At 29.2% G+C, this 27,743-nt stretch overlaps 2 protein-coding genes across 2 annotated transcripts; both read right to left on the reverse strand.

Moving 5' to 3' along the window:
- Window positions 1–445: 445 nt before the first annotated feature.
- On the reverse strand, window positions 446–6,242 carry LOC112719814 (uncharacterized). Its single transcript, XM_025770525.3, has 4 exons — window positions 5,756–6,242; window positions 3,205–3,720; window positions 828–858; window positions 446–738 (listed from the first exon to the last, which is right to left on the reverse strand). Exons 1-4 carry the CDS (start codon window positions 5,919–5,921, stop codon window positions 564–566), a joined length of 888 nt encoding a protein of 295 aa, XP_025626310.1. The 5' UTR covers window positions 5,922–6,242; the 3' UTR covers window positions 446–563.
- A 7,488-nt stretch (window positions 6,243–13,730) lies between these two features.
- On the reverse strand, window positions 13,731–25,424 carry LOC112723943 (cold-responsive protein kinase 1-like). The gene is made up of 7 exons (XM_025775287.2): window positions 25,273–25,424; window positions 23,528–23,916; window positions 21,865–21,992; window positions 16,426–16,639; window positions 16,007–16,238; window positions 14,681–14,846; window positions 13,731–14,239 (listed from the first exon to the last, which is right to left on the reverse strand). Exons 1-7 carry the CDS (start codon window positions 25,422–25,424, stop codon window positions 13,940–13,942), a joined length of 1,581 nt encoding a protein of 526 aa, XP_025631072.1. The 3' UTR covers window positions 13,731–13,939.
- Window positions 25,425–27,743: the final 2,319 nt, after the last annotated feature.

The following is a 27,743-nucleotide window of genomic DNA, read 5'->3' on the forward strand; positions in this document are numbered from 1 at the left end:
GGTTTAATTTGAGTTTTAGGGTACTCCAAACCAAATTAAATTTAAATCAATTACCATTGTTTTGTATTTTAATTTATTTTTCTTAACCCAATTTACAATTCTCTTATTTGGTAACTGACTAATTAACTTTTATAAATTTGGTTCTCCATTTTAATTTAAGCTATATGCTTGAAATATATACTACATATTCTATTTTATTTTTATTCTTTATTGCATTTATTAAGTATTAAAATCATTTTGAATAGTAACAACAATTTTACCGAATACATTTTTGTAACTTTTGCTTGCTGAAAACCACTTTTATTTTAATTTACCAAACATAACTGTTATAATTTTTGAAAAATTAATGTCAATAAACTACTTTTAAAAGATTAAAACTTTACTAAAAAATCAGCACACAAAAAAGGTTTAAAAATTAAAACAAAATTTCTATGCAAGATATAAGTTAATTTCTAGTAATGTCCATCATATAATTAATTGGTATATATTTCTAATTTTCTTTCTACAAAGTGTCTTCATGTACCTATAGATAGAAGAAAAATAAATTATGCCTCTCATACATGTTAGAGAAATTGTTTTTCCAAAATTGATATTATTGTCCACATAATGAGGCAATTTTCAACAAAGCTATTTGATGTGGTAACTGCACCAGAGGCAGAGGGGTCTGTGGGCACAGGCACTGAACCAAAGACATTTGCTCCACTTGTGTTTGTTGTGTTTAAGATTGATGAACTTGTGCTGAAAAATTTAGGCACTAAATGTTAACAAGATTGAAAAATAAATAAATAAATAACAATTTCAAATATGTGGTTAAAGATTGTTGTTACCTGGTGGATGGATATTGACATGTCCCAGAATCTGGAAATGATCAATAAATTATCAGAGTTAATTTAGATGACATTAAGGTAAGAGAAAAATTAGATCTCAAAAATAATATTCACTAAATGGTGCTTATAAATCATAGTGCATTATTTGTATTCTCCATAATAACTTAAAAAAAGTATAGATTGATAAATTTAGACAAATTTACCATAATAAACCTAATAATCCAAATGTACTAAACTACTAATGTCAGTTGTATAATCCAAATCATGTGGCTAATTTTTTATGGAAAAGTATAGGTAAACAATGAAAATATTAAACAATATAAACAATAGATATATCGGATGTTCATTTTATTAGTGTACGGATGGTTATTTTAATATTAAAATTTAGAGAGTTAAATTAGAGGTGTAGTGTGTTTTGATTTGATTGGTGGTTGTTTATATTGTTCAATAAAATCATTGTCCCCCTAGCATTCCCCATTTTTTATATATATATGGATAATTTTAATGTGAAATACAAAAATATTTGATTATTTTAATATTTTAATTATCGTAATAATAGCACAAAATATCACTGACATTTTGTAAAAAAACAATTAATTATAAAAAACAAAATATCATTCATATTTTGTAAAAACAAAATATTTTTTTAATTATGAAAAAACAAAACGTTATCCTTATTTTGTAAAGACTCACATCAGTGTATAACACATAATTTAAGTTATTTTTGAAAAATTTATTCTTAATAATCTGATATTAGAAAAAAAATTCAAATCATATAGTATATAATGGACCAAATTTGAATTCATATTGTCCTTCTTTAAATTATGTATACACTTTTAAGAATAATTAAAAAAAAAAATTGTAGTAATAAAGAACAACCGTAGATATTGACAAGATACAGCTTCCAATAAAGTGAGAAAAAGGCAAAAAGCTTGTGTGTTGCATAGTCAGGAGCAACTTTTGTAGTTACTATATATCTCTCCAGACCCCAAGGCACTTTCACAATCTATTCAAAGATGCAATAAAGGTTTTTCCTTTTATTTAGTATTTAATTATTTATTACTATTTATTTTTATATTGTCTCTGAAAAAATTAAAGGAACCTAATAATTTCACAAATAAAGGGATATGTCGTTTTATGTGGCCCGTTTTCTATCAAAGGTACTCTGATTGCCTAGTATAGGATAGGGTAAAGATTAGAAGTTTTAATTTATTTTTTAATTATTTTTTTAATATTTGAATAAATACACTTTTAAATATGTATATGAAAATTGTAATACCAAATAAACTACTTGCATTATAAGTGAAGGTAACGGAAAAAATTTTAAAAGTTAATTTTAATTATATATTTTATATATTTTTTATAATTAAAATTAATGATTAAAAATTATTGAAATATTAGTATATTGATACACTTAAAAAAATTTTTAAAATAATATTTTGTCTCAAATGTTTAAAATTAACATATTTTTATTTCAAAATATTTTATTTTGTATTATTTAATTTTTTAATCAAAATAAAGTTTTAATTTTTATCAGAATACAAAAATAAAAAAAAATTTAAATTCAAATTAAAATATTTTAAACATTAAAAACAAAATTTGGATTTAGTTCACACATCAACAGTAATTTATCCTATTTTATATTAAAAAGATTGTTACATAAGTTAAAAATATATAATAATTAAGAATAAATAGTCATTTTTTATAATAAAAAATTCTAACGCTAAGAAAATTGATCATAAAAAAATAAAATTAAAGTTATACTTATAAAAAATAAATTTTATTTGACAACTAATATTATAGTCAGTTGTTTTAGTTTTCTTCTATTTTATTATGGGTACAATTTTAATTTTATTATTCTATAATTAATTTTATTAACATCTAAATTTTTTATAATTAAAAATAATTATTTATTCAATAATTAATATATATATTGTTATGTCACCAAAAAAAATTATATATTGTTATGTTAGCAAAAATAACTAATTTTCACAAGTAGGGCAAGGATGATCATTCAAATAAAAGAACATGATTGAACTACTATATTAAAATTAAGAGAAAATGACATATAGGTCCTTGACCTTTTGTTCCGCGGACATTTTCGTCCCTAACTATTGAAAAATACTTTTAAGTTCCTGACCTTCACAAAACTTGGACGGATCAATCCCTGACGGAGGCATTTGGACGGATCAATCTCTGGCGGAGACATTTGGACGGAGGATTGATTTGTCCAAGTTTTATGAAAGTCAGGACTTAAAAATATTTTTTAATGGTCAGAAATAAAAATGTCTGCAAGACAAAAGGTCAGGGATCTATTTATCTTTTTCTCTAAAATTAAACTCTTAATATTAAAAACTAAAAGCAAAAGGCTACTAACTTGGATTAGTGCTAGTGACAAGAGCAGTTCCACCAAAATTGCAGCTATTTGGAACAGGATTCTTCTGATAATACTTATTGAATGCATAAGAAGCATGGTCACGAATTGTATTAGGGTTGTAACAGCTTCCACCAGGTTGAATTGCAGAACAATCAGTTCCACCATACCCACAAGCATAGTCCAATGCAACTTGCAATGCCCTAATTGAAGCTGTAGGGTTTGCAATGCACCAACTTGAACCTGAAGAAGAGGGCACTATCGTGGAATTTGATGCGGGTGGAGTATTGGTACTCCCTATCCCTGGAATTATTGTTGTTGTTGATGATGGGGAATAGTTTGTGTCCGGGTCAGAATTAGGGTTTAGGATTGGGGATGTTGGGAACAAATTTGGGATTGTTGTGATTGGAGTGGTGATATCCCTTTTGGTGGTGGAAGTGGAAATTAACTGTTTAATTTCTTGTCTTATTGAATTCACATGTGTTGCTGCTTCTTCCTTCATTGTCCTACTTGTGGTACCTGTTGTAATTTCATAGTGAAAATGACAATTCTTGTTAGAAAATTATTCAACTCAAATTTAAAGCTTTTCTTTTTCTTCAAGAGGTAAAAAAGTTGTAGCTGGATTCAACTTTTTCTTACAACATTTAAGACTTTGTAAATTTTATGGTGTTTATAACTTAGTATTTAATTTTTATTTAATTTATTTTTTATGGTAAAATTTATAATATTATCTAATAATTTAAAATATTATCTTCACATTTTTTGAAACGTCATTACATAAAGAGAACAACTAGGGAACCAAAAGCATATCAGCCAAAATGTGTTTGGGCTCCATGAAAAATTAGATTTTGGTTTATGCTCTGTGATCTAAAGAGCGGTTTTCAAACATATTATTCAAAAAGTGATTCTAATTAAACGGTTTTGTTTACTTTTTGGCTGGTCACTTTTGGTTCCATATACTTTTCCTTACATAAAACATTTTCGGGGGAAACTCAGGTGCAGTCGACTTTACGTGAAGTTGATAGTTGATAGTTGAGAGTTGTTAGATAATTTGACTGATTTGACTAAATTTTCATTTAACGGTTCTCAATTATCAACTTCACGTGAAGTCGACTGTACCTTAGTTTCCACCAACATTTTCTATTCGATAAAATTTATGGTGTCTATGGTTATGATGAATCTTATGGCTATGAATAATTTTGCTAATTATAGAAATAAAAATGCAATGCAATTCGAATAAATTTAAAAATAAAATTAATATAATTTAGTACAAATTAAATTATATTTATTTATTTTTCAATCTAATTTAATAATTTGATTCACATGATGAATATTTCCATTGTGATGTCACAAATTCAATGATCTAAATAGGTTTTCCAATAGACCAAACCGAAGGAAATAAACCTTCACTATCTATCTAAACTTAATGGCATTTGCATAATTACATTGAAACTAATTATTATGCCCTTTGCCACGTGATTATTATTATATTCATTTCAATTTTACTATTTTGACAATTATGCCAAACAACTTTTTCAAATAATTCGTCACACCGTTTTTCTTGTTATGTGTGGCAAGTAACATTTTTTTAAAATTTATTTTATCTGTACCTCACATGGCCCTTGGTAGTTACTAGTTAGTACACACATTTCATCCTTCACTATTACACACTACCATACGAAAATTTAATTCTGATAAAATTAATCAATAAAATATAAATAAATATTAAAAATAAATTAAATTACACATATATTTATACATAAATATATTAATAACTAATTTTAATATATGTGTAATCCGGATTATATAACTAAAAATAAAAAAATAAGTTTAATTATTTATAATAATTCTTATAATTTCATCTAATTTCTATTTACTTTCTTAACATTTAAAATTTAGTATTTAAATTTTTACACTAAATAACAAATATGAAAAAATATTAAAATATTTGTTTTTTTTTTTTTAGCTTGAAGTGGAATAAACTGCAGAACATTCTAAAAATGAATAATTTTTTTTCTAAATAGTAATTATTAATAAAATTTTAAATATAAAATTTTAATAAAATAGTAATTTTTTTTTTTTTCAAAAGGCAAGAGTTTATAGTAGTGCAGCAAGATAGGGCACAAGAGACAAGTAGGGTACCCTATGCATTGAGATTAGAGACCCTCATATTATCATTAAGTCAAAAGATGTTGACCACTTTACCCTTTTGTTCTTTTCAAGGAATGGTGGGAACTGGAGAAAGATTGGATGCAACTATGCTCTCTATCATGTGAAACTCCAGACAAATATCAAATTAGAAATTAGAAAATGACTTCCTCACATTTTTCTTTATGCAAAGAAATTGAAAGAGATGGTTGAAAATTTGGCCAAACAGCCCCAAAATAATGAACTATTGAAAAAGACAAATTTTAAAAAAATTGCTTAAAATTAGGAAAATAAAAATTAATGGACTTAATAAAGTGCCCATTTTTTAAAACTATAACTACAAAGAAAAAAAAATTAACTATAATGGAATAAATTAATTGTAAGGCCAAAGAGTGAAGGAAATTACCAGAAAAGAGGAACTGAAGTAGCACAAGAAGTAGTGGAAAGTAATTAACACTCTTTTCCATCTTCAAAATTTTCTTGCTATGCTGCTTCTTCTTCTTTGAAACTTCCTTCAATAATGTAGTTCCTAAATTACACAAGTTCTTTCTGTGAAGGAAGATATATATCATAAACTATATATATATGGAGGGTGAATGATGTTTTGGTTAAAAGAAAAGAAAAGGGAATGTGTATTGTGGACTAATAATGATGATGTAGAATAAAATAAAAATATATAGAGTTGTGGAGAATGTGAAGTGGTGTGAGACAAAGGAGAGGATTTGAGAAAAAAGACATGGCATTGGTGTGTAAGAGGGTGGCAACCAAAGATAAGAAGGGACCAGAAAGGTGGTGAAGAAGGTTGAAAAACAGAGAAAGTAAAGAAGGAAATTGTTTTTTATTTTTAGGAATTAAGGTTCAGAGTGTGTGGGTTGGTATTAGTAATCATTGTCATTTGTAATGATGGTGCTTTATGTTATGTATGTGTGTGAATATTTCATTTCTTTTTATTATATTTATTTATGTTCTATAACTCTCCTTGTCTTATTGCACTAATTATTCTTCGATATTTCTTCTAATTTGATATTTAAAAGATTTAGATGTTGACAAAATAATATTTAAAAAAAAAGAATGTTAGGAGCCAACAATTTTTTATATTTATAGCCATCAAATAGCTATTAATGAGGAGATTAATGTGAGATTTCATTCAATAGCTCACTCTTCTTTACTGGTTATATGCTGGCCAGAATTTAATAAAGTTACTGGCCCATAGACTTTTCCTTTAAAAAATGTGATAAATAAGTGTTCGAAATATTTAAAAATATGACAAAAAAATCAAATATTAAATATATATTCAAAAAAATTTTAAAAATGAAATTTTGATGTAATTTTTTAGATATTATTAAAAAAATAAAATATTTTTATTCTTAAAATTTAGTAAAATTTTTAAAATTTTTTATTATGAATTGCTAAATTCTTTTAAAAAATAAAAAAAATTCTAGAAATCAAATTTTACTTCGAATTATTTTGTACACTTTCTAAACATTTATTCAAATGTTGTCACAGAAATTCGGATCAAATAAATAAACCGTTCGTTAAATACGAATTTTTTTGTTACTTATAAATATTTTGTACACCTTCTAAATTTTTTGAAGGATAAATTTAATTAAAAAACTTTTGAAAAGCAATTTAAAAAATGAGTTTTTTTATAGATAAATTTGACTATTTATTCATAAGTTAGGATTTAGTGTTTATTGGATTCTTTATGGTTGGATTAAAATAAGGGTTTATGAAATAATGTTGATATAGTTAAGAACTTAAGATTGATTGTTTTTTGTATGTTTGATGATGATTGACTTTTTTTTAATGTAATCTTTTTTAGACCATTTCAGAAGTTATAATACCTACCATAATAATTTAATGTGCTAACTCAATTCACTGTTAACGAAGATGAACCTAAAAATTAATGAGAGTCATAATTCAAAATCTGAAGATCTAATTTGGATAAATTAAAATTTTAAGAATCAATATAGGATTTAATACAAATTTCAAATTTTATTTTGAGTATTTAAATTGGGAGACTTAATAATTTTTGTAAGAAAATTTATAAGACTTTGTATTAAGAATACTAGTTAGGGATTCTTTTAGGGTTTAACTAATAAGTGTTCTAAAGATACATGATATGTTTATCATTAATAAAAAATTTTAAATATTTTTATTTAATAAATATAAAATAAATTAAATGCATAAAAAATTTAAATTTTTTATATTTTAAAAAAATTAATTTATAAATTTAACATGTGTTTTAAAGACACCAGATAAATAAACTTTTTTTAATTGAATTTAAAACAATTTTATCCTAAAGATAAAATTCATTCTATAAGATAAATAATTATGTAAGTAGATCACTCAGATAATTAGCATAATAAAAAAAGATGAAATTTTTTCACAACACCAATAGAATAAAATACCATCTCTAAATAAAGAACAAACACTTAGGAAAAGCAAATAATAATAATAATAATAATAATAATAATAATAATAATAATAATAATAATAATAATAATAATAATAATAATAATAATAATAAAGCAGAAATAGAAATACAATAACTAGAAAAAAAAAAAAACCGGAATTGAGTTATCAAGTCATTTTTTTATTTAACACATCTTTCTTTAATTCCTTAATATATAGATATTTTAGGTAAACTTACTAACAAAATTTTACAAGTAAGGAAAAAACAACTAACTCATATTTATTAAATTTAATATCATCACTCATTCTTTTCTATCAATTATTGATGAATACTAAGGTATTTTATTTTAAAGAGACATGTAAAAAAATTGAGACATAAAATAAATTTGCAAAATCACTTTGAAGAGAGCGACAAAATAAAAATAATAATAATAATAATAGAAGAGCGTGGTAAGTAACTGGAGACCCGGGTTTTGCCTTAAAATATATATATATATATGGAATTAAATACGAACGTTATTATTGTACATTTGTACGGGTCTTTAAATATGAAAAATTTAGCCTGCAAATCAAGAAAGAATTAAATAAATTTAAAAATTACTGAAATTCGTCAATCTCTTTTATCTCATTTACATGAAATTATTTTGTACGTATCTCGTTTACAGTATAAACGAGATAAGACATGTGAACGTGACGCATGTATATCTCGTTTACATACAGTGAGACAAATTTATCTGTCAAGGTTGACTAGGGTGCCAGCACCTATTGTTTTCCATTGAACTGGCGCTTCTCCCAGTCAACCAGGTAAAACTGCACAATATTAAAGCAGACAAGAGAGACGACTGACATCTATGTCCCCTACTCTTCTTACTCGACGAACCAAGGAGGGCACAGAGCCTGCAGAGAAAGATCGTCATACGATGTCCATACAAACTAAAAGAACCATAATAGAACTAACAACTAGCACGAAAAACGAATGCAACATAAAGGACTAAAATAAAAATGTGGTGGTGTCAAACATGGTGTTAACCTCATCGAATCGTAACCTGCCGATCGCTACTCTCCATCGCAGGACCCTGACCTCATGCTGATCTCTGCTCTGCTGCTGCAATCCAACCAACCTGACACCAATCAAAAGAATAAAAGCAGTTCATTATGCAGAAGGTCGTAAGAAGTTACAAATTGATAACTAAATAAAGACATAAACAGTTGTTACCTCGTAGTCATAGGATAGATGTAGATCCCTCGCTCTGGTGGATACCGCTGAGAAAATCTTTGGTATATCCAAGACATCAACAGCGGAGTGCAGCCAGCGATGTCCGTGTCGCCGAGCACAGTGACTGGTACGTCCAGGCCAGCATGGACGAACTCCAAGACAACACCCGGCACTGCCCAAAAGTCCTGAAGAAGTGGGAGCCAACGCAGGTGGATTAAGTTGTTCGACTTGTCCGTCATCAGATAGCCTCCGATTAGTAATATGATGTAGCACCTAGCGTACTGTCGGAGAGTCTCTGGATCGTCTGTCGGAGGCATCTGGTGGACACGGTCCCGCAGCCATACGAGCTTTAGTGTGAACGACTCCTTTCTATGCCGCCTGCTGTGGAGCCACCGGAGGCCTGGCACCCAGCAGCCGCTCCACCAACTCCCACGTCTTCGTGTGATACCACCTACCGAGGTCACGGAAGCACCCCCTAACTGGGTCCCCGTGTGCATGTAGCCCTAGGTGGTATGCCACATTCTACAGGGTGAGAGTGGCCTCACCCTACGGGAGATGGAACGTGTGGGTCTCCGGATGCCATCGCTCCACGAATGCTGTAATCAGGGAATTGTCGAATGTGAAATCCCTGAGAGGCACCATGTCGCCGAATTCAGCCTCCCTCAGATACAGGACGATAGCGTCGGGTGGAGGAAGGGTATGACTCACTCGTCGGGGCAGTAGAAGGCGAGGCCTATAAAAAAATATATATATATATATATATTCATAATTATCAAGAAATAAAAAATTGGATAAAACACTCAATTATCAAGAAATATACCTTCTTAACTAATACACATTTTCTCATTCCGTTACGTGAAGATTACATTCAATAAATTTATTAACAATCTGACCAACAAAGTTTGACTTAACTTAATAGTCTAACTATCGAACTTGACTAGTTACTAACTAAATTAATAATTATATAGTAACAACCTAAAACAAGTGAAATAAAATAGAGTTCCAAATTTCTACCAGTGACCTATTCCTAACGATACACACTATATTCTAGTTCCTAGTGACTACTCTAACCATGGCTACATACACACATATATCTATGTGGGTTGCATAAAATTCAACATAACAGAACTAACCGCAAAGTCGGCTGTCCTGGCGTAATGCGAAGTCTCATTCAGCCTGTTGATGTCTCCATATAAAATAAAATTGATTAATATTGATTAATATTGATAAATTAAAAGTTAATTTTTTATTTAAAAATATTATACTATTTGTTACTAAATTTAAGTCCGCAAACAAAGATTCTAACTAACAATTGACCTAAATATAGTTCGTTAAGATATTAGAGAATTCCATTCGATCTATTCAAGAAAAGAATATTCTCATGAAGGCCGGATAATCGGTTTAGCGTATCAATAATTACTCGATATTCATTTATCTATTGTCAATTCTCATGAAAACTAAAAATCGTTATCAAAAGAAACCAATATTATAAGAATAAACAAAAAAGAAACCAATATTATAAGAATAAATCAAGATACGCTAATTAAACGGATTTTTTTTTACCTTTTTCATATTACACTTGTTCATACCTAGCCCAAAAATATAAGTCAGGCTCAAAAGTACATAAAAGTTAAAAAGACATCAAACTAATGATCGACTTTGAGAGATTGGCAGAATGCTACATGGTGATAACTCTCCTTTGAAGGAGTTATAACCAACTCCAAATATCTCTCACCCGCTTCTAGAAGAGGGATTCCAACAACCCCTAGATAAAGAAACGGTTATCCACCATCAAAAGTAGAACTACTTTAATGGTGGTTATTGACTCATCATCTATAAATACATTGACACCCTCAAGTATACTTAAGCCCCAATACACTTAAACCTACTAAGACCCTTGCTGACTTAGGCATTGGAGTGTTTTGCAGGTACCACCCCTCATCTTCTCGCAAACAACTCGGACGATGGCTGCTTGACGCAGACTAAGTCGGAGACCACCTCTCTGAGAGGTTGAACCTTACGTTCAGGCCCAGAGACAGTCCAGTTTTAGGGATCAAAACATTGGCGCCGTTGCCGGAGACCTGGGAATTGACACTTCATGGCGGACGATCACCTTGAAGATGGACGCACAACGTTGGAATTAGATCCTGAGTACCAAAACACGGTCAACAACGACCAAACTCTTGTAGTACCTCCTCCAAGAACGGAAGAACCACACGGTGAAAGTACCTTGGGTGGTCATCACCACAGAAGGATCCCCTCCGAGGTTCGTCACTCGGAAGGAGAAGAACAACCTCATTCCACCGACTTTATGGGACTACTACATGGACATCATGGCCGACTCGAACAGTTAGAGTAGGAGTTAGAGCGACAGCGGGAGGCAGAAAGAAACCTAAAGAGAGAAATTAAACGGCAAAGAAAGCTGGAAGAAAAGCTCTCGAAGTTGGAATCCGACTTCCGAGGTCGGAATTCACGCACAACTCGGGAAGATACCCCGCTGGGAAGAGAAGATCCCTTCACCGAAGACATCATGCGGGCTAGAGTTCTTAGAAACTTCAAAATTCCGGACATAAATCTGTATGACGGAACGACCGACCCGAAGCATTACATAAGTAATTTCAAAATTCGGATGTACTTGGCTGACGCCTCAGATGCTACTCGTTGCAAGCCTTTCCCGACAACCTTAACAAAGTCGGCCATGAAATAATTCGATAACCTGCCACCTAGGTCGGTTACTAGTTTCGACGACCTTGCGTGAAAATTCCTTACGCGATTTTCAATTCAAAAGGACAAGGTCAAGCACGCGCCCAATCTACTCGGAGTCAAACAAGAAGTCGGCGAATCTCTCAGAGACTACATGGAGAAATTCAACAAGGTATGCTTGGAAATTCAAGACTTGCCCGTTGAGGCAATAATAATGGCACTAGTCAATGGTCTCCGAGATGGTCCATTTTTCCATTCTATCTCCAAGAGATACCCGACTTCCTTGAGTGATGTACAGGAGCGGGCTAAAAAATATATCAATATGGAAGAAAACGCCAGGCTGCGAGAACCAAACTGGCGACTAGGACATCCCCATCAGGCACGGAAAAAGGAAAAAGAACCCAAAAAGAAAGAAGAATACAATTCAGAGAAATTTAGGAGGTATCATAATTACACCATTACGAGCTTCTCTCGTTGATGTCTACAGGAAAATTTGTCACATAAAAAAACTTTCCCTCGTGTCCGATCAAAAATAAAAAAAAGAGAAAGTTGCAACAAGTATTATGAGTACCATAAGTTGTATGGACACTCTACAAATAACTATTACTACTCTATTTGATTATTTACTCATTTAAACATCAAAGTATCATTTCAAGTATCAATTCGACTTGTGCACTTAAAAGTACTGAGGTCTCAATTTCTCTTTGTTGGTGAATTCACTATACATTCGAACATTTACGAAACCAGTTGTTAAATTTAATTTTGTTCAAAGGAACAATTGCTAGCTCTAACTTAGCATAAAATAGGTTTAAATTAGAAACCATATAACATTTCTAAATGACATAGAATTTAAACATGTTTGTTATGACATCGCATAACATCAAAAGAGGTTCTTGAAGGAAAATACAAAATCACTTTACTCAAAGGCAAAGGCGTAATACAAATATAATGTGTGCACATACATCACACTATGGAGAGCTTAGACAGAAGCCCAAAAATTCGAACCAATAAACTATAAATTTGACTCTCACCTTCACAAAAGCCTGTATCTTTCGAAAGATAAACCTTTTGTCTCGTTTTAAAATCTTTTAAGAGTATTTTCGTTAAAGAATAAATCTCTAGAAGACATTTCTATTAGTTTACTCGATTAAGAAATTGTTTTGTATAAAAGAAAAAAAAGTGAAAGTAGTTTGATTTATTAGATCAATTATAAGTACGTGTATTTTAGTATGTCTATATTATTTTGTATAAAAAAAATAAAATAAAAATAGTTCACTCATTCACATAAATAACTGAACTTCAAAATAATTTTTACTCTCAAATTCCCTTGATGCATGCATATATGAGGAGGAAGAGCATGAGAACTCGAGTTAATATCAATTTGACTTCTAAAATTTAAGGTCGAATTTAAATTAATCTTTAAAATTATAATTAACTCAATTTGAATCCTAAAATTTATAATAATAACTCGTATTAGTCTTTGAACTAATTTTTGTGAATGACATGTTAATTTTGCACATTAATTTGTTAAGATTTGGACTTTTCACTTAGGTTTCATGTGATTGAGATCTACTAGATCTTCTGCTATAAATTTAACGAACTTCTAACATTCTCACGAAAACGATAATAACAAGTTCAATTTGAAAATTTTGGAACTCTGGAGCAACAATCAAGCTTTTGAAAGCTCTAATAGGTCTCGATCACATGAAACCTAAGCAAGAAATCTAAATCGCAGCAAATTAATATATCAAATCAACACGTTCTTAACGAAAATCAGTTCAAAGACTAATACGAATTACTATTACAAATTTTAGGATCCAATTTAAATCCATTAAAATTTTAAAAGTCAAATTAAATTCTACCTCAAATTTCAAGAACCAAATGGATGAATATTAACTCATGAGAACTCTCTTTTACCTAAACATTTTTCTTTGTCATTGCACACGTTACACATGTGTATTCATGCCTTTATATAGGCAAGAATTCTAATGAATATATAAGTGGTGCAAAATTTTGACATTACAACAGAAAAAAAATAGAAGTGATCTCATGATAATAAAACTTGCTTATAATTATGACATTTAATTTTTAACATATTATCCTTCATCCATACACCTACACAATGCTTTAATCACATCAATTATCTAATTAATAGTAAATTTTAAACTATTCAAATTCTTACCGATAAAGAAACCAAGTTTGATTTAATTATCAACAATCATGCTTTTGTGAAATTACTACTCCTTCATCTTATAATCATCTAGCTGATAAAATAGAATCAGAGGAGACGGTAGCATTTGAGCCAAAATTGCTTCCTTGAGATTTCAAGTTTGACTCAATAAATACAGGCATTGAAGGTTGCAAATTCTCAAGTTGGGCCTTGCTTGTGAGTAAGACTACTACTTGAGACATTTTGGGCCTCTTTGATGGTGATGCTTGAGTGCACATTAAAGCAATCTCTATAACTCTCTTCACTTCTTCCACATCATAGTCATTAGGGTCTAAATTCTTATCCACTAACTCCAGGTGCTTGCCTTGCTCATAAAGTTTCCATGCCTATTAATGTGAATAATTAATCAAGAATAAGTGCTTGTATGTACTTGTTTTGGCGCTATTAAATCAAAAAAAAATTAATAATTTTTTTATTTTATAATATTTTTGATAAATTTTTAATAATAAAAATAAAAATACTAAAAAAATTAAAAAAAATCTTTTTTAAAAAACTATCATTTATATTTTTTTAAAAAGATATTTTTTTTAAAAACAAATATTTTTTACATAATAAATAAATAAAAAATATTTTTATATTATTTTATTTAAATATAATTAATAAATAAAAAAAATTTACTTAAAATATTTAAATATAAAATCACTTTTATTTTTATAAAAAATCTTTTAAAAAAATATTTTTTCTAAAAATGATATCCAAACCAGGTCAAAATATTAAAGATAATTAAATAAATTATTTGATAATTATTAATTAAAAAAATATCTTACTTGTTTGATAAGATATTCATGGTCGTCATCATCATTATAATTATTTTTCACTATTTCGGTACTCTTTTGACCACTTATAATTTCTAGAACTACAATACCATAGCTGTATGTATCAACTTTTTCTGATAATTGGCCGTAAATTGTATATTCAGGTGCTGTGTATCCCCTGCAATAAAATAAAAGTAACTTTCAATAAATAAAAGTTACAACAATATTATTTGATAAAACTGTATTTAAAATAAATATGATATATATAGATATAATAAATAAAAATAAATTTAAATATTTATTAATATATATAATATAATTTATTAGATTAATAGTCAAATTAATATATAAAAAATAAGACATTTTTCAAATTCGTACTAAAAAATTTTATCAATTAAATTAATTTTTTAAAAATTATAAATTAGTTATATTTATCCTTCAGTTACTCTATTAACAATTTCTGTTAACGATTGATGATGTAAAATGTTAATTGATAACATATATGACACCTAATATGTCCAATTAGACGCTCACCAAATATATTTATGAAAATCTATCAATTTAGTCGTTAGGTCATATTGGGAATATGATTTATGTAATTGGGACAAAGAAATAAGGTAGCGTTTGGTGGAGAGACAGAGACGTAAAGACTGAGACTGAGAGACAGAGACAGATATTGAAATAAATCTCAGTATTCTGTTTGGTGCAAAATGGGAGACAGAAATTGAAATAAGAATGAAACTCTAATTTAATTTGCACAAAGAGTAAAATTGAAATTAATTAATTGAAATGAGGGTATTTTAGGTATAAAATGTTATTAAAGTTTCAGTCTCCATCTCTAAAAATTTTAGTCCCCTGTGTCTCCACTTTTTTGAGGTACTGAAATACTGAAATTTTGGAAATAGAGACAGAAATTTTAGTACCAGTCTCTGAACCAACAAATATGATACTGAGTCTCAATTTCTCAGTCTCTGTCTCAATACTTCAAAACAAACGCTACCTAAATTAATAGATTTTTATGTTCAATACTAGACATGTCAAGTATCATGTATGTTGTCAATTAACATTTCATAACATTAATTGTTGATAGAAATTGTTAATGGAATGACCGAATGACAAGTATGATTAATTTTAAAATTTTGATATACTATAATTTGATTAAGAAAAATTTTTCAAAGACAAATTTAAAAAATGTCTTAGATTTTAGAAATTAATTTGACTATTAACCTATAATTTATTAAACATTTTAATTTTAAAAAAATATACAAATTAATTTTTATTTTTTGTGAAGGTACAAACTACTTTAACAAGTATATATAGATAAGTTTGAAAACTTACAATGTTCCTGCAAATCTTGTATTGAGTTTGGATTGGTCACTTGGAAGAAACCTTGCCAACCCAAAATCAGAAATTTTGGGCTGAAGTTCATGGTCTAAGAGGATGTTGCCACTTTTGATATCTCTATGTATGATTGAAACATAAAACTCTTCATGTAGATAGGCCAATCCCCTTGCTGTGCCTAAAACCATATCATAACGTTGCTTCCAATTTAGGCAACCTTTTTCCTTACCTGTCTCAATATTGTTAATATATAAGACTCAATGGAAATAATAAGAATAATAATTGTTCTTTTATTTATTAAGTTTATTTAAAAATAAAAAATAATTTTAAAAATGGAAGAAGTAAATAAAATATCCATACCCAAAAACTGAAGCAGAGTACATAGAAGAAAAGTGATCAATATTAATGGAACTTACCAAATAACAATTTATCAAGACTGCCATTTGTCATGTATTCATAAACTATTATTCTCTCTTGGCCTTTATTGCAGAATCCAAGGAGTCTAACAAGGTTTCGGTGATGAACATTACTTAGAAACTTCACTTCACTTTCAAAGTCATCCTCCAACTTCTTGGATTGACCTGAGAACAATTTCTTCACCGCAATAACTTTACCATTTTTCAAAGTTCCCTGCACAATAACATGTAAATTGCAAAGTTTAAGTTATGTGAAAATAATTTAAATTTTATATCTTAGGTTAGAAACAATAGAAGAATCTGAAGAGTATATTATTGAGTGTATGTGTAAAGATATAATGTATAAAGATATATATAAGTGCAGAAGAATCAAAATAATTAAAGTATAAAATCTTATAATAAATATACAGATATGTTATATAAATATAAATGATACTAGCTGATCTTAATTGATCCTAATTATATTCTAACATTCTCCCTCAAACTCAAGTGGGAGCTAAAGATGTCATCTTGAGTTTGGATACTAGAGTCCAAAAATGAGTAGGATGATCAGCCTTCGTGAAGATATCAGCAGTCTGATATAGAGTTCCAACAGCTATGAGACGAACAACATCAATAAGGAGACGTTGCCAAACAAAGTGACAACCAATCTCAATGTGTTTGATGCGTTCATGAAAAACATCATTATAGGCAATCTAAATAGCACTGGGGTTGTAACAAAAAACATTAGTCGGGGACGATTGAGGAGCACCAAGTTTTCGAGAAGCCAACGAATCGAGACAACCTTAGCAGTGGTGTCAGCAAGAGCACGGTATTCAGCTTCTGTGTTTGATTGAGTAATGAATGTTTGCTTCTTAGCTTGCCAGAAAATGAGAGAGTTGCCAAGAAACAAATAATAACCAGTAGTACAATGACGATCAGTGGGATCACCAGTCCAATCAGCATCTGAGTATGCCTGAAGGGATAAAGAGGAATGGGCAGAAAAATGAAGATTATGAAATAGAGTGCCTTTGATGAAGTGAAGAATGCGAATAACTGCCGCATAGTGAGTAGTACGAGAAGCTGACAAGAACTGGCTAAGAACATGAATGGGATAGGCGATATCTGGTTGTGTGACAGTCAAGTAGACGATACCTCCAACCAACTGTCGATAAAGAGTAGAATTATCCAAAATAGTGTCATCCATAGGGTTAAATCAAACATTAGGCTCAAGGAGAGTAGACTTAGTGCGACTATCTGTAATTCTGGCCCGAACAAGAAGATTCGAAGCATACTTAACTTGAGAGAGATAGATATTGTCATCTGTGGATACGACTTCTAGACTAAGAAAATAATTGAGAGAACCAAGATCTTTCATCTCAAAAGTATCGTGAAGGGAGACTTTGAGATCAGAGATACCATCAACATCATGTCCAATAATAATGATGTCATCAACATACAAAAGTAGAAGAATAACTCCATGTTCGCTTTTACGAATAAAGAGAGTATTATCATGGGGCTCAAGTGAAACCGAGATTGCATATAGTGGTGCTGAACTTGTCAAACCATTCACGAATAGCTTGCTTAAGACCATAAAGTACCTTGCGAAGGAGACAAACTTTGCTGGAAAGACAAGAATATCCTGGAGGTGGTTTCATATAGACCTTCTTTTTCAAATCCCATTAAGAAATACATTCTTCACATCCATCTGAGTGAGCTGAGAGACCATTTCTTGATCGCAACAATGGCAAAGAGAGCTCGAACAGATGTGAGACGAGCAACATGAGCAAAAGTCTCTTCATAATCAATACCATACTCTTGCGTACAACCTTGAACAACCAATCGTGTCTTATAACGGTCAATAGAACCATTAAAGCAAGTCTTGATCTTGTATACCCATCTACTACCTACAACTTCCTAATCAGAAGGAGGATCAACCAAGTCCCAAGTGTATGCTTTTTCAAGTGCTTGGATTTCTTCCTGCATTGCTTGCTGCCAACTTGAATTTGTGGAGGCTTCTCAGAATGACTTAGGTTCATGGTGATGAAGAATAGTAGAAAAATAATGATAATCAAAACGATGAGGAGGTAAATTTCTTATTTTAGAAGAACGAGTGGAGGGAGGAGGCATGACAGTAGGAGTAGGAGCATCGTCCGGTCTAGAATCATCTAGAGATGGAGAAGACGGAAGAGGAGGGGGATCGATGGATAGACTTGAGATAAAACCTGTAGTATCATCACTAGAAAAAGATCAACATTGTCATTAGTGAATAACGATGACTGAATAGAAAGAATGGATTCAAAAGAGGAAAAACTAGAGAACATGTGATGCTCCTAGAATACAATATGACGAGATACACGAATACATCGAGAGATAGGATCCTAACAACGATAACCCTTGTTTTCAGTACCATAACCAAGAAAACAATACGCACGAACCCGAGGTTCAAATTTATTATGTTCATGAGACTAAAGAAGGACAAAACAGACACAACCAAAAATACGAAGAGAGTTATAATCGGGAGAAATATGATAAAGACGCTCAAAGGGAGTAGTATTACCAAGAATAGAAGAAGGGAGTCTATTGATAACATGAACAGCAGTGAGAATAGCTTCACCCCAAGTACGCTCAGGACAGGAAGAAGAAATAAGTATTGCACGAATAGAGTCAAGAATGTGACGGTGTTTGTGTTCAGCTATGCCATTTTGTTGAGAGGTACCAGAACAAGAAAACTCAGACAAAGTACCCTGTTCAGTGAGAAAATTTAAAAGTTTGGAGTCACGATATTCCATAGCATTATCGCGTCGGAAGATTTTAATGACTTTGAAAACTAAGTTCAAATCATAGTGGCAAAGTTAATATAAATCTGAGGCAGCTCATAACGATTAGTCATCAAATAAACCCAAGTAAGACATGAATAATCATCAATAAAGACTACAAAGTATCGAGCCCCTCCCATAGAAGCGGTAGAAGCGAGGCCCCAAACATCAGAATGAATAACATCAAAAGGAGAGCAAGCAAGAGAAGAATTATTATAGAAAAGATAAAGTAGTTTGTTTTACAGTTTAATAAGAAATTCAATCAAAAGTCTCATTATTAACTTGACCTAAAACACCTGTAGATATAAGAGGACACAATTTTTCTAAGGAGTTGTGAGCAAGACGACGGTGCCACAAGTGAAAAGTAGATGGAGAGGAAACAGCATAGAGATTTGATAAAGAAGAAACATGAAGGTTCTCGAGCTCAAACAATCTTCTGACTTTACATCCAGTCCCGATAATCTTTTTCGTCCGATGATCTTGCACACGACAATCAGAAAAAGAGAAATTGACATCAAAACTGAGTTCAACAACTTGACTGACAAAGATAAGATTAAAGTTTAATTTTTAGAATAAAATAAGTATTAGAGAGATTAATATTTGACTGTGAAATAAAACTCGTATGTGTCGCATGCAAGAGGGAACCATTAACAGCGTTGACAGAAGGTGCAATAGTAGTGGTAGATAACGATGCGAAAAAATGACGCAAAGGAGACATGTGATTAAAATAATCAGAATCAAAATACCATTTTAAATTACCTGGAGGAGTGGAAAGCAGCAAAGGTATTACCAGAAAAGGAGAGAAGTTGCTTAAAAAGAGATTTAATGTCGGATGGAGAGACAGAAGGTATGTTGAGAGAGGTAGAGTTGGTGGATTCAGTAGCAGCAACAGCAGTAGAAGCAAGCACATTGGTGGGACGAGAATGATACTTGTTCTAATCCAAACGTGGTGGTCGATCAGGACAGTTAGTAATCAAGTGTCCAGAGAGCTTACAATAATGGCAGAATAGTTTCGAGCAATTTGAGCCAATGTGACCTTTCTGTTTGTATTTACGAAATTCAATAAAAGGATAGTCTGAGAAAAAATGCCCAGAACGATTACAATTTCGACAAAATTTACCCTTTCTGTCTGTGGCAGCAAAGACAGTTTCATTCGTAGCTTCAGACTTAAGATAAGGAAAAGCATCTTCAAGACTGGGCAAGGAATTCTGATGAAGAAGAGAAGCTCTAACTGGCTCATGTGAGAGATCAGAAATAGTGCAATATTTTGCCAAATGATCCCATACCTCTTTAGCAGTTTCAAAATGCCTGAATCGTAAATGAATGCCTGGAGTAGAAGTGTTGCAAAATCAAGTGATAATATGATGACTTTTACTATCACAATCTTTCAATTTTTTCGCAAATTCTTTTTTAACATCTTCCTTGGATTTGGAGGTCCTATCTTTTGATTTTTCAGTCACAGTAGGCTTAATAGGACAAACAACATCACTAGTTACGTAACGCCATAACTTTTGCTCTTTAAAAACTCCTCGCATAGCTTCAACCTAATGAGCATAGTTGGAGCCATCAAGGATAACAGAAATAGGCTGAAAAATATCTGGTTTTTCCATAATAGCAGAAACAAATACGAAAAAGAGAAAAAACTGCAAATTCGAAAGAAAAAAAAATGAAAAAACGGAGGCAGAATCGAAAAAAGGTCACATAAAAAAAATCTTAGGGAGGGTCCTACTGTCTGCCACTTTAGTCGCCATGTCAGCAGGAGAAGGACACGTGGCAACACGTGAGAAGAGGAGCAAAACTCATCAGCGCTGATACGGCAAAGAGGTGGCACGCGGATTGGGAAGCGAGTATGGTCGGGCATGGCGCGAGTCTGGTCGGGCATGGCGCGAGTCAAAGCGGATCCATGGGTTCTACCTGGCGTGACACATGGTGCGATGCGGTGCCGTTGATCCTGGGAATGGATCCAACGGTGCTAGAGGCGTCTGTAAGGATGGAGAACCTGAAGCGGACAACAAGCTTTAGGCGACGCATTCAGTGGTTTCCGGTGACGATTTCAAACTCGTTGAACTTGCAACGAGGAGATGAAGACAGTGGTAAGGGTGGTGATGAACCAAAGCGTCGGAAAAAGATCGAAAAAACAAGGGTAAAGAACATTGACAGAAGAAGAAAACAAGGAGCTATGAACCAATTTTTATAGAAAAAAATCTTATGCTCTTGATAAGATGTTAGAAATAAGAGAGTAATCTGAAGAGTATATTAGTAAATGTGTATGTAAAGGTACAATGTACAAGGATATATATAGGTGCTAGAAAAATCAAAGTAATAAAAGAATAAAATCTTATAATAAATATACAGATATATTATATAAATATAAATGATACTAATTAATTTTAATTGATTTTAATTATACTCTAACATCTTAAAAGTCTAGTATTCCTTCAACTTTTCTATTTAGATATATGAATTTGAATGTTTAATTTGTTCATGAACAGATAGTAGAGACTCACATAATTTATTATTTTTTACCAATATTTTTTATTATCAATCTAATATATTTATTCTAATAATCTAATGATATATTTTTAATTTGTACCGACTAAAAACAGTAAATGCTTCTTGTCATTTAGCATTCCTTTATTACCTTGTATACATTGCCAAAGCCACCTCCTCCTAGTCTATTTTCTTCATTAAAATTGTTTGTTGCAGCTTTTAAATCATTGTATTTATAGTTAATTGGCGCTTTCAACTTGGTTGCTCCTGGTACTTCACCTGCAAATAAGTTAAATAATAAAGAAACTATAAAATCAAGTTTAAGCTTCTTAACGAATAAATGGTCGAGGTGCTTATCTATACAAGAGATGCTAATGTTGAAATTCATTTTTGAAAGTTAATTTTTTTTTAAATCAGTTTTTAAAAGATTTTGTTAGTCAAATTAGTCTTTTCATATTTAGATAATATCGCATGACGTTAAATTTTAGGATTTATAATTTAGGATTTTAATTTTATGTGATATGATGATATAATAGATTAATATCGCATACTATAAAATAATTAATTAAAGTATCATCTTAAATTTTGTGATATATAACATTAATCTATTATATCATTATGTCACGTAACACGTCATTGTCTAACTAATATTTAATTTACGGACTTATGATTGTACCTTTTAAAAAACAAATTAATAACCATATATACAATGATAGATATTTATAAAAACACCATATATATATATATATATATATATATATATATATATATATATATATATATATATATATATATATATATATATATATATATATATATATATATAACCAAAGATTTTTCAAGTTAGTTTTACCTTTAGGAACTCTCATGGTTTTATTGAAACTAAGTCCGGCACATAAACGACGACACAATCCAAAGAAGACCATAATAATAAGAGCTACACCTCCCAAAACACCAAATATTATATACAACTTCTTGCGTGAATCACCTGTAGAGAGAGTAGAGAAGTTTTCATGAATTAAAAATTAATAATAATAATAATAATAATAATAATAATAATAATAATAATAATAATAGTAAAGTCTATTTTTTTTAAATATTTAAAAAAATAAAATAAAAAACTGAATAACGTTCAATTTATTTCGATTTATTTCTATCATTTTAAACATGTTTTGATTATGAAAAATATTGGGTGGGTAAACTATTTTTGTAATTAAATTTAATCAAATCTTTTTTCTTCTTCTAATTATGCGTCTTCTCTTTTTTTTTTAACTAATTTTTATTATATCAAAATAACTTAGCCATATGACATCACTATTTAATTATATTTTTGACACAGTTAACAAAAATAATGACGTGATAATTATTCTAAACTAATTGAAGTGGCAATCCCAGTATACATATAATTAATAGACTTTGATGGACTCAAATTCGGATTGAAAGTATATATATAAAAAAAAGTAATACAGGTAATAACCAATTTTTTTTCATTCAATATTAATCGGCATTTTTAAAATTATTTTTTTAAAATTTAAATCCTAAATTATAAACTATTAATTCTACACCTTGAATTATAAATAATAAATTCTAAAATTAATTAGTATTGATTAACTAAAATTTAATTTTCCATATTTATTTTTTCATAAAAAATATAAAATTTTTTTAAATATATTCAAAATACCGATATTCCAGTAATCTTAACAGTAAATTTTAATTAATATAATTTTTTTTTTTTTTATAATTGATATTAATAGTTAAAATGGTTAAAATACCAATATACCTAATACACTTGAAATTCTTCCAAAAGAATATACCTTTGTCTAAGAAGGGTGTGATATCAATGATTTGGTTATCAGCAAAGAAAGGTTTGTGAGAGTATCTCATAAAACAGCCAGCATCATATTCCCTACCATCTGTGTAGGGAAGACAACCTTGTATGCTGTTGAATCCACGGTTGAGGCAATCATGACAACTATTTGCTGAAACAGTTTCAACACATTGTGCAATAGCATAGATTGATTGTGTCTTTGTTGCTGCATAGTAATTAGGGATTTTGGGTGTTGCTATTTGTAGCTTGTTTAGCACTTGTTTTACTTCCTCACTAAAATCATCCTTATTGGTTTCTCCCTTTGAAGTTTGATTTCCACAAAGAATACCATTGACACCACGAATGGCCTCAGTGAAGAAGCTGAATGGTCCATATCTAAAAACAATTTCAACTCTATATTAAATAATTCATCTTAATCTGACCTTAATTTAACTATTGTCGGCAGAAAGTTTCGGAATGTATATACATGACATGATTGGTATTATTAATAAAAGACTTGATGGGCTTGTTTTTCAATTATTAACTCCTCTTATTTTTAAATTTGATTGATCAACCAACTTAGTAATCAACAGTAAATTAGAAAAACTCTTTGAACCAATAATTTTTAGTTAGTATTTTTGGACATTATTTTATCAGTACAAAGATTAAATATGAATGTAAAAATTTTAAAATATATGGGTATAAATTATATTGATTTATGTGTATAAAAATATAATAAATATAAATACAAATTATATATTTTTTATGTGTAAAACGTATGTAAATATAAATATAAATTATTACTGACTAAATACTAAAAAATATTAATATTTATTAGTTATGTAATATTACTCAATAAATTATTATGCATATGAATGTTTTTGTCTTTTATTCAAACTTTTCTATCTTTAGGAAAAATATAAGTAATAAATATTATATCAAATTTTATATGTTTAAATCATAATTATATTCTAATGCCATATTATAAAACCATTAATTACAAAATATATATAAATTTTTAGATAAATTATACATATATAAATAATAGTAAAATTATATGGCCAAGTTATTTTGATAATTAAATTCAATCAAGTTGGTATAATAATATATTGATACAGTAAAAATTAATTTAAAAATGCATAAAAAAATTAATTATAAAAATAATTTATTTATATAATATTTTTTTTATTTAACAGAATAATTTTAAGTATACTAAACAATAAAATTTTGATATAATCAATTCAATGAACTAGTTATTAAATAAGGACATTTTGTTAAACAAATTTGTTATCCAACTCTTCTGTTAGTATAAAAATAACCAGAAAAATAGATATAATAAATGGAAAGGATAATAGAAAATGAAAAGAGCAATAATAGATATTATTTTTTCTAAATGTTTAAATTGATAAGAAGAAAAAATATGAATGGTTATATTTTTAATAATTTTTAAGTAATAATTTTTTTTTGTTTACTTAATTTTTTTTATAATATTTTTTTATTTGTCTTATACTATTTTTTTTTTTTTTAGAATTCACTAAGAATTGAATTCTATATCTTTTAGAATTAGAATGATATCATATTATGATACTATTCTTTTTAAAAGTTTAAACTGATAGAATCGAAGACAATATAAATAATTATATGTCTAACATCGCATATAACTAATATTTCTTATTTGTTGTTTATAATACGAGTTTTGTAGAAGAATGATAAAATGGATGTGTACGTGGGGTGGTATATATATACGAATACCTGAGGGAGCACCCATCGTATACTAGATGGGAACTAATCCCACCGGAGCAACTAAGGATATCTGCAGTGGCAGCGGCGACGCAGGCGGCGCAATCGGTGTTAGAAAGGTATCTTCTACATTGGAACATGCCATATATAGTGTCATCTCCCATAACATTATGTGAAGTGCCAAAGTAGTTCTTTCTTGTGCTTTGGTTTCTGAGGTCTTCCAATGTTGCATTTAGAATCTTCTTGAAGTTGATCGACCTGGTTGGGCCCAGCTTTCCGCAAGCCTTGATTAGTGAATTGATTTGAGGGTCTCCTAGGGCTCCTTCGAACATTAATAATAATAAGGTCCACCATGACCAAAATTTGAAGATCAAGGCCAGGACCTTGAGTAGTGATAATGGTGATGATTTCAACATTATTACTATTTTTTTTTTTAATGTTTATGCAATAAGAGTACTTAGAATTTGAGTGGGATATGGAATATGGTTTCATGGTTGTTTCTATTTGTATGTGTATGTGAACATATATATATATAATTTTGATAGATTGTGAGTGTAAAATAATTTTATATGTGTATTTAATTAGGTCATAATTATAATAATCTTTTATAAAAATATAATTAAATTGTTAGAAGAATGTCTTTTTTTTTTTGATAAATATGTTGAGTAATGTTAAAAAAATAATGATGTTATGTATATATGTGTACGTAAAAAATTAGTCATTAAATTAATTATTTATATAAAATTAAATAAATATTAAAATATATAAAAATAATTAATGATACAATAATAATATAAGAAAAAATAACCTAAAAGTAATATTGAGAATTGGATTTGGTCAATAAATACAATCTTAGAAAAGTCTGTATATATAATTTGTGAAAATTAAGATTAAAGAAGTTATTATATATATAAAATGAAAACTTAAATAATGATTATTAAAAATAAAATTGATAATACACATTAGCGGATCCATTATTTCATTGTCCTAACAATTAACAAATGGAGAAGACAAAAAAGCCAGGTATGTTGGGGGTGAAACTTGCAAGGGGAGTTCTATGATGTCTTTTATTATGGTACTTAAATTGCCTAATTTACTTTTAAAGGTAAAAAATAAAATATTTAAAGTAAAAAGTAAAATATTTAAAATTTATTAAATATTATCTATTTGTCTTTTTTAGTAAGTTAAAGCACAATCTCAAAGACACCATAGCCTTTACCAACTTCCAATACCTCTTTTTTCAACCTCTAGCTTTTTATTTGGAACAATAATGCTAGTATAAATTGTGGAGAAACGTTGGCTCTCAAATAGTCAACTTTCCTCCGAGGTTCCCGACGGCAGGGATCGGATAATGTTATTAATTAAGTACTTCACATTAAATTATGTTATAGTAGTTGTTAATTAACATATATATGTTGTATTGTTCGAATAGTTGATTTGGTAAATGGTAATTGATTTATTTTTTTACATATATATAGCATAATTATATATTTATAGGCATTTATCTTTTCATAAATTAAATGTGTGTATTAATAAATAGTAACACATATAAAATTAGTTGAGATGCTAAGTATTTTATATAAATAAAAATGTTTAAGTTTTAGTATAATTTTAAATATAAAAATATTATTCGTACATTAAAATTATTTACTAATGTATTGTATATAAATACATCTGTGATTTAATTTATTTTTAATATATATTTATATTCTAATATATATTTTATACTAGTGACTAATTTTAGTGTACAAGTAGTATAATCATTTTTAATATTTTAAAAAAGAAATACCAACACTTCTCTATATTTCTACTATATACACAATACAATAATGGAAATGTTTGATGATAAAAAAAATAATAAAAAATAATCAGAACTTGCTTTATTTAATATTTATTAATTGTTGTAATAATTAATGATATTAAATAACATAAATTTTATTTTTTTTTATCTTTTTAGTATTATCGACAATAGAAATAGAATAGATAACTTTTAGATTAAAATTATATGTATTAAGAGGTTGCGGGTTCGAGTCACATATCTTTCCAAATTTAAAGCTAATGAGTAATAGCTCAAATGGTATAGTCTCCTCATACTCAATTAAGAGGTTGCGGGTTCGAGTCTCCTATCTTTTGTAAAAAAAAAATTAGGTTTAGAAAAATTAGGAATGATTATAAAATAATATTTTCAACAAATGATTATACATTGATGATATATATGGTCGGGGATTTAGTTATCATTTTTTTTTTATCAAAGATAAAAAAGTTTGATCCCACAATCTTTAAATAAGTATAAAAAAATTATGCCATTTGAGTTATAGTTCGTTTACAATCTTATCATCATTATCACTCATCATCTTATCTATAAATTTTATATATTGTCCCTCGCCATTCGACTGTGGATGAAATTTCAAGGTGCAACAAGAATCTCCATGGAAGCATAGCTAAGAGCATGTAAAAACCAAACATAAGAAGACAATAATGAA

Source organism: Arachis hypogaea, chromosome 11 (genome assembly GCF_003086295.3).
Source record: "Arachis hypogaea cultivar Tifrunner chromosome 11, arahy.Tifrunner.gnm2.J5K5, whole genome shotgun sequence".
NCBI classification, from domain to species: Eukaryota; Viridiplantae; Streptophyta; class Magnoliopsida; order Fabales; family Fabaceae; genus Arachis; species Arachis hypogaea.

Bases quoted from the DNA above. Each gene is read 5' to 3' on its own strand.
- LOC112719814 (XM_025770525.3), bottom strand. From the start codon at position 5,921: ATGATATATATCTTCCTTCACAGAAAGAACTTGTGTAATTTAGGAACT. The intron at 3,721-5,755 runs GTAATTTCCTTC...AAATTACAACAG, and splicing joins ACTTCAGTTCCTCTTTTCTG to GTACCACAAGTAGGACAATG. The intron at 739-827 runs GTAACAACAATC...TAAATTTTTCAG, and splicing joins TGTCAATATCCATCCACCAG to CACAAGTTCATCAATCTTAA.
- LOC112723943 (XM_025775287.2), bottom strand. From the start codon at position 25,424: ATGGGAGATGACACTATATATGGCATGTTCCAATGTAGAAGATACCTT. The intron at 16,640-21,864 runs GTAATAAAGGAA...GTTATTGTGCAG, and splicing joins GCTTTGGCAATGTATACAAG to GGAACTTTGAAAAATGGTAA. The intron at 14,847-16,006 runs GTAAGTTTTCAA...ATTTTATTGCAG, and splicing joins ACAAGATTTGCAGGAACATT to GGGATACACAGCACCTGAAT.